The following is an 8,368-nucleotide window of genomic DNA, read 5'->3' as shown; positions in this document are numbered from 1 at the left end:
TAAAAAAATGTAAAATTTTCTATTAATTTAATTATCCTCCCAAATCAACCGAAATTATTTGGATCGATTAATAGATTTTTAAAAAATTTCAGTTTGATTAACATATAAGGGTTTTAAAATTTCGACTAATTCAATTAATGATAATTTGGTTCAAGTATTAATTAAACCGACCATTTTAACACCCTTAACAAACGTGAAAGACATTTTCAAAGAATGTAATTCTTCTAGTTTAGCTTCAACAGAGTGGCAAACCAGATCTATTATAAGTGATTCTAATAGTGAGGCTGACCAACTTGCAAAGTGTGGAGTGCACTTGAGGATTTATTGCATTTTTTTGAATAAAGGAATTATGTTTTCGCTTTGTTTGTAATATATATTTTGATATATTAATTCACGGTGTTTTGCTCCTTGGTCCTTAGTTTTTGTTATTGGTGTTGTGAACAGTTTTGTTCTCGCAATTGGGAGAGAGAGTAAGGGCTCCTTTGGTTTGTCATTGCATACCAGTGAGGAGCGGTTGGGGGAGGGGGGAAATGGCAGCAACCTCACTGGTCAGCCCTTTAGTTCAGCATGCCAGTGCGGTGAGAAGCAGCCTCCACCACGCTGGTCAGCCCCAAATCAACTGGAGATTGTTGGTCCGGTAAAAATTTAGCAACTCCAGTTGCTTTTTCTTTTCCTCTTTTCCCCATATTATTTCTTTTGTTTCTTTTCCCCTATTGTTTCTTCTGATATTTGGTTACCCTTCTTCTCCCCTTTCCCCTTCCCCTTCCCTTTCCCCTTCCCCTTCCCTTTCCCCTTCCCCTTGGTTTGCAAATCAGTTTGGTCAAGGTGATGGTGGTGACTATTTACGGGTTAACATGCATTTCTCCTTTTGCAGATTTCAACTATTGCTGGTGAATTGAGATACACCGATGCCATGAAACTGTTGTATACCTTAGAGGACGCAACCAAAGGGTCTATTTTTGCTAAAATTTTCATTTTATTTTAACGACCCTTCTGTTATTTGGTTAAATTTCAAAAATAGTCCTACAAATAAATTCAGATCATTGTTTTGCATTCAGTAATCTTTCCAGAAAAGAAGGCTTCTTATGATGAATGTGCTAATGAGGTTTTAGGCAGTTGAAACTAGCAACTGATGCAATTTCTTTCTTTGAGCATCTAATACATTAAATAGTAGTGTCGTGAAATTCTTATGAAAAACTTCTAGTTTTTGTAAAAGACAATGTTAATGAAACCTCTGCCGAGGAAATGAATGGAAATCTTTTCTAAAATGTAAATAATGGGAAAGAAATGAGGTGAAGCACATAAATCTCTTCAAGTAGCAAATATATTGTGCAGTTGTTTTGTTGATGAAGATGTGGACTTACTGTTGTATCAATTGACTGAATTCATAGTTGGTAGCAACTTAATATTATGTTCGGTAATGATTTTCCAATGTATCCATCGCCTAGTGAGCAGTCAGCAGCTGACGGTGCTCAAAAGCAAAAGTTGGATGATGCCGACAAAAAAATTGATGTTTTCTTCTTCCATAATTCTATTCCTTTTAGTGCTACTGAATCCATGTATTTGCATGTTGAATTTTATATAAGCAAATTAAGTGATCAGTTTACTAATGCAGGGAAGAAGCAGATGAGTTGTGCCGAACGCGGGAGGAGAAAGAGGATAGTTCATGTACTGCCTCAGAAATGTTCTTTGAGCTATTGATGTATAAACATTTTCCTTCTTTGAGCTAAATACTATTTGTTGTTTACTTATAAGTGATCTTTGAGCTGTTACCAGTAGTAATTTAGATTCTTGGTCTCCAAAATGTTGGTGTATAAACAATCATGAGAAGGAAAATGTTCATTTTGCAGCCAAAAGAAATTTCATGGTTTTTATGTTTATTGATTGTAGGCTGTCAGAAAAGATAATAAACAATGGTTTAGCCTTCTTGAGGAAAATGGGGAGCTTCTGATACGTGCAAACCAAGGCCATACCGTCATGGTGATGAATCTTTCTTAAAAATTTATTAATTTCTTCATGCTTTATCTGAATTGTCACCTTAGATTATTTTTAACTGTTGTTTTGAGCATCTTTATTTATGTCTATGCACTTCTAAGGAAGATATTGTATGTCACGTTGGCAGACAGTTGAGTTCGAAAGATTATTAAAACAAATACTTTCAGCTGATGAAGTGCAATGTAAGAACATCATGTCTCTTAGATTTATGGACTTTCTTTATGCCTTTTATTTTGCATAATCCTCTTGATTTTCCCTGAGATGATAGTTTGCGTACATGGAACCTATAAGAGGAATTTGGTATCAATTTTGGAGTCAGGTTTGAAGCGCATGAAAAGATTGCATGTTCACTTCTCAAGTGGCTTGCCGACTGACGGTGAAGTGATAAGTGGTGAGATATCATGAAATTTCTCTTTACTGTTCCTCTGAACTTTAACATACGAACTCCTTCATTTTACTCTCTATTTTTAATATGCCAGCACTGTATACGTGACAAACTGCCTAGGGGTGTTGTTATGCTTGTTATCTGCATTTCACCATAGGATTCATGCTAAAGATTATGAAAGGGGATTACTAATGTGCCGATATAAAACGTGAATTTTAAGCGATAATGGGAAATGACAAGCACTAATCGACATAAATTGAGTTTTAGTGAATCTAAATGCTGTAGAGGGCTTATGATGATTTGTATCTTTTACCCTCTTCAGGTATGAGACGAGATGTTAACGTTTTGATCTATCTTGATGTTAGAAAAGCTTTGGAAGGTAAGCATGCTTGCAGTTATTGCTTCGGTTCATAGAATCATGAAAGAAGCAAGTCATCTTTCTCACTTTTCTTTAGAGTCGTGGCCGAACATATATTGATTTGTTCTTGCCAAACTACGGTTCTTAAGTTGTCTTCGCTTGTTTTCTTGATGACTGCAGAAGGCATGAAGCTTTACATTTCAGACAATAAAGTGATATTGACTTAAGGTTTTGATGGGGTGGTACCTGTCAAGTTCTTTGAGAAAATAGAATCATGGCCAGACAGAAAACCTATACCTTTCTTAAATCTTTAAAATTGAATGATGAAATGATCAGCTTTTTTTTTTATTACTTTCTTTTAAACCTGTGTGATGACAAATTTGTATTTATAAAAGATGACCACCATTCATATTTGTCCAAGTCGATTACAATAAGAGTACATTTTATCTATATAAGTTGTTAATCCAAGTCTGTTCAATCTTTAGATAAAATGAACCTTGCTAAACAAGTTATGCGTGCAATTTAGTTGGAGAGGTTTTTTGTTAGGTCATGTAAGATTTTTGTTGGTTAAACTATTAGAAATTCAAGAGCAAATTGGGTCCTCTAATATAAAAATGAGCAATTTAGTCCTTATATGCTTCGTTTTGAAGCAAACAAGTAACTTTTGAATAGTTTTAATATTTTTTTATCTAAATGCTCGTGGAAAAAATTGAAAATAAACATGTCTAAAAGTTTAATCATAAAAAATGCATCAGAAAATATAACAAAAAAGAAGAAGTTAAAATGAAAGAAGAAAACAACATTGAAGACCAAAATTGCTGCAATTCAAATCTAGAAACAAAATTGAAATTGAGAAAATAAAATTTACGTTCTAAATTTTAGAATTCGAAATTGTTGATGCACAAACAATAGAATCCTAATTTGTCAATGGACAGAAAATCACTGATGAGATGAGTTGAAAGGTGCTTTACGGTCGGAAATGGAATACATAATTAGGAATATGAAGAAAAACCCTAATTCATTATGTTGTTAAGTAAATTGAATTTGGGTTGCTGATGGTAAAGTAACAATCATAAAATCAATATTCAAAGTCAAGTTCAAATATTTTAATATTTGATAGAAGAAATTGATGAAGTTTGTTGATACAATCATAAGAATATTTAATACTAAGAATTTTATTAAATTATATATTTTTGTTAAATTATATTTAATAATAATTATTTAAAATTATATTTTATAGTATTATATATTATGATTTTAGTAAATTCATATAAGAATATTTAATACTAAGAATTTTATTAAATTATATATTTTTGTTAAATTATATTTAATAATAATTATTTTAAATTATATTTTATAATATTATATATTATAATTTTAGTAAATTCATATATTTTATTAAATTATATATTTTTATTAAATTATATTAAATAATAATTTTTAATAATTTATTAATTTTGTAATTGTTAAATAATTTTAAAAACTTCTATTATATATCATTTTTAATCTAATGTCCTTAAAAGTCATTTTCTATTTTCACCTCACCGCTACAGCTGCGTTTGAATCTAAACACACACTCCACCGCTGTTTCTAATCTCACTGCTACAGTATCCAATCTCACCGCTACAGTACCTAATCTCACCGCCACCGCTGTTTTTAACCTCACCGGAGGTAAACACACTGCCCATCCAAACTAGCCCTAAGTTGAGAGAGATGAGAGATGAGAGATGAGAGAGGAGTGAGAAGAATGTTGAGGATAAAGAAAAGAATAAAGTAAAAAATAAAATGGTTAAAAATTTTGGGTAAATTACACATAAAAGCCCTATTTTTTAAAAATTTACTAAAATGAGCCCGATATTTTATTATTTACCGGAATGGGCCATTTTCCCCGAAATCACGTCCACGTCAGCGCGATATCAGGGGATGTGTTAGCAAATCGCGTCCACGTCAGCTCGATTACTTACATGGCAACAAATCGCGTCCACGTAAGTGCGATTTGCTGACGTGGAAGCAATAATTCATGAACAGTTTATGTTTTTTAGCTTGGAAAACTTTGAAAGGCCATAACTTTTGGCTCGGTTGTCCGATTGAGACAATTTTTTTTATTTCGAATAAATTTTTGAGATCTACGCGCTGGCAAACCGCCAGTTTTTGTCGAAAAAGGTTCTTTTTTGCCTCTAAATTTTGATTTTTTCGGTTTAAAATTGAATTTTGAAACATTCAAATTATTATTTTTCTTATTTATTTGAAGTAAACACCAGATTTTTTTACAGAATTATTGTATTATTTTTTCTGATTTGACACTTGTATGGAATAGGTCCGATAAATCGTTAGAACGTAAGTAATATAATTAAGATAATAATAGTATTTTTATAATATGTCAATTAATTAGTTTAGTTTAGTTGGTTAAGATGATTGCTCTTTTCCCTTAGTACCTTGGTTCAAATCTTGTTGGTAATAATTTTGAATCTTTTTTGTACTTGTTGCATTTATTTTTTTAATTAATTAACTCTACAATATTACATTAATATATATTATTAGTACAATAGTATAGACGGATTGACAATTTGAGCTACAATATTATGAATATTAACTACAATACATAATTTGAGCTACATATTACAGTAATACATTAATATGTATTATTAGGGGCAAATTACACATAAAAGCCCTATTTTTTTAAAATTTATCGAAATAGGCCCGGTATTTTATTATTTACCGGAATGGGACATTTTCCCCAAAATCGCGTCCACGTCAGCGCGATGTCAGGGGAAGTGTCAGCAAATCGCGTCCTTGTAGGTGCGATTTGTGTCCACGTAAGCAAATCGCGCCGTGGACGCGATTTCGGGGAAAATGGCCCATTCCGGTAAATAATAAAATACCGGGCCCATTTCGATAAATTTTAAAACAATAGGGCTTTTTTTGGTATTTTGCCCTAAAAATTTTAAAAAGCACTTGAATTATATGATGATAGGTTGGTATTTAACGACACAATTTGTGTTTTTTTTGTTAGACTTAACGGTTGATAATGACACAGTGGTCAAATTGTTATAAATCAATAATGTTGGTGACTGTTACATAATAATTTAAAGTTGAGTTACCAAGACGTAAATTTAAATAAACATAGGAGATTGTTTTTGTAGTTTAAGGGAAAAAATGGTGTTGCATGAAAAAAAGAAGGGACCCACAAGTTTGGATTATTACAAAGCAAATTAAAAAATAAAATAAAGAAGAAAAGAAAGAGAATGGGTTTATATTTGTTTAATGGCCTTTTAGTGTTTTATTGATCACATACAGAGTATGTACGACAAAAGAAATGCATGAAAAGTAATTGGTAAGTGGCTTTTGGGGCTTTTAGTCTATCCCTTACACTTGTACGCTTGCACCCACTGTCTACCTCTCTCTCTGTCCCTTTCTGTCTTTATTTTTGCTTGAAATTTTCTCCTAACAAATGGGGTTTCCCTGCTTCACTACTTCATCTTACTCTTAAGTGAGTCATTTTTCTTCTTTGACTTCGGTCTCTCTCTGTTTTCTTTGCTCCATCAAGCATTTTCTTTTGTTTTCTTTATTTCTTTTAGTCTATTCATATATAATTTTAGTTATGCGGGGTTTTGGGTCCTTTTACATTGCTTTTAATATCCGTGGGATTTCATGTTTTTGGCTTATGTACTGTACAGAAAATCCAAATTACAAGGGCTGAGCGGCTGCCATTGCTATCGGGAATTACAGTTCCGAGTATGGCCATGCAAACTCTGCATCTTAAGCAACATTATGGTATGGGCGTAGGATCTGAGTCAGTTCATGTGTGGTGTTGGGGTCAATTGAAGCCTTTCTCAATGGAACATCCTTCTAGTGGAGATCGTCAATTCACTAAACAACCTGAGACTACTGAGGAACAACGAAATCATGGTGTATTCACTGTATTAATCCCTGGTAGCTCATCTCAGTACTTAAAATCTTGTATTTCCATTATTATATATTTGCTTTTAGCCCAACATTTACTTCATTTTTGTCAGGAAATCCATTTCTATTTTCCTTTTTCGTGGGAGCAGATCAATTATACCCAACTTTTTATGTCAAAGAGACCAATTAGAGGAAAGATTATAAAAACAAAACCCTTTTTTACTAAGCTTGTATTGGTTCCAAAGGCCCCAACTCTTGATCTTTAGTCAGATCCAATATCTAAAGAGTTTATTTTTAATTCAACTGATTTCTTCAATATTAGAGATAAGATCATAACAGTAGAACTACTGATGATATAAATTGATTTGATCAAATAATGATAGTCATTAAATTTAAATTTATTTTAAAAAAATCCAGAGCATGTCATCTTTTAGTTTATTGTTTAATATATCATTTTTTAATATAGCATCTGTGTTTTATTTTTGGGGAAAATACATATAAAAGCCCTTTTTTAGAAAAATTTACTGAAATGGGTCCTGTAAATAATTAATTACTGGAATGACCCTTTTTTCCCGAAAACGTGTCCATGTCAGCGCGTTGTCAGGGGACGAAGTAGGAAAACACTTCCTTAAAGAAGCGTTTTGCCCTACCGTTAGGGTTTAGGGTTTAGGGTTAGGGTTAAGGTTTTGGGGTTTTTAGGATTTAAGGTTTAGGAGAAAAAATAAAATAAATAAGGGATTAAGGTTTAGGGTTTCTCAATTAAATTAATTATAAAATTTTCAAAATTGGATTAGGTTTCGTGTTTATGGTTTTTTAAGAAAAAAAATCAATTAAATTAGGGTTTAGGGTTACTTGAGTAATTTAATTAAAATTTTTTTAAGGAAATCGCTCTCATGTGGACGCGGTTTTGCTACAGTAACTTCTGAAAAAATAATTTCGAGTAGACGTTTCTGAGCAAATAGTGTCAAAAACGCTTTAAGCAAGATGCATTGTCAGCAAAAGTATTGAAATCGCTCCCACGTGGACGTGCTTTTGCTACAGTAGCTCCTGAAAAAATGATTTCGAGTAGACGTTTCTGAACAAATAGTGTCAAAAACACTTTAAGCAGGATGCTTTGTCAGCAAAAGTACTGAAATCGCTTCCACGTGGATGCACTTTTGCTACAGTAGCGCATGTTTGGCCTGAGGCTATAAATGAGGCAAAATTTTTTCTCAAATTGCATAAGTTACAGCAAAAATAATTTAGAGAGTCTAAGAAGGATAGAAATTAAAGATGAGTGAACATATTAGTACTGTGATTTACTATGACGTTGAGGTTTGCCACACCGAGAACAGTGTTGTTTTTTTATCGAAGAATACAGTGCGACTGATTTTTAACCAGAACATAGATTTGACAGAACTTCGTAAAAGAATTAGGCGTAAAATATTCGGAACGATGCCAATGAAAGTTCTGTCTATTACGTATCGATTTTGTTCTTTTGTTGATCCGGTGACATGTGACTCGTCCGACATAAAAGGTGCTCGTAGCTTGGAGGCAATGGTGCAGACTCATCTCGCTAGTGGAGCACCCTATATAGAGTTATATGTACAATTTACATCGCCAAATGATGTACTTGCGACTGTTGTTCGAGAGGTATACACGACCTTTGTTCGACACTCGATTAGTGGGTTACAAAACACGGAACAGCCCATGTTTGATAGCGGTATGGAATGCACATCCCCTGCAAG

At 32.9% G+C, this 8,368-nt stretch overlaps 1 protein-coding gene across 1 annotated transcript; it reads left to right on the top strand.

Moving 5' to 3' along the window:
- Positions 1–2,139: 2,139 nt before the first annotated feature.
- Positions 2,140–3,188, top strand: LOC107898430 (tRNA 2'-phosphotransferase 1). The gene is made up of 3 exons (XM_016823910.2): positions 2,140–2,386; positions 2,703–2,759; positions 2,919–3,188. Exons 1-3 carry the CDS (start codon positions 2,257–2,259, stop codon positions 2,963–2,965), a joined length of 234 nt encoding a protein of 77 aa, XP_016679399.1. The 5' UTR covers positions 2,140–2,256; the 3' UTR covers positions 2,966–3,188.
- Positions 3,189–8,368: the final 5,180 nt, after the last annotated feature.

The sequence above is a fragment of the Gossypium hirsutum genome, chromosome D04 (assembly GCF_007990345.1).
Source record: "Gossypium hirsutum isolate 1008001.06 chromosome D04, Gossypium_hirsutum_v2.1, whole genome shotgun sequence".
NCBI classification, from domain to species: Eukaryota; Viridiplantae; Streptophyta; class Magnoliopsida; order Malvales; family Malvaceae; genus Gossypium; species Gossypium hirsutum.
This window is presented reverse-complemented; position numbering and strand designations above follow the sequence as displayed.

What these genes read in the sequence shown, in the direction of transcription:
- LOC107898430 (XM_016823910.2), top strand. Translation starts at nt 2,257, where the DNA reads ATGATAGTTTGCGTACATGGAACCTATAAGAGGAATTTGGTATCAATT. An exon ending in TGACGGTGAAGTGATAAGTG is followed by an intron (nt 2,387 to 2,702) that starts GTGAGATATCAT and finishes TACCCTCTTCAG; the next exon opens with GTATGAGACGAGATGTTAAC. An exon ending in TGTTAGAAAAGCTTTGGAAG is followed by an intron (nt 2,760 to 2,918) that starts GTAAGCATGCTT and finishes TGATGACTGCAG; the next exon opens with AAGGCATGAAGCTTTACATT.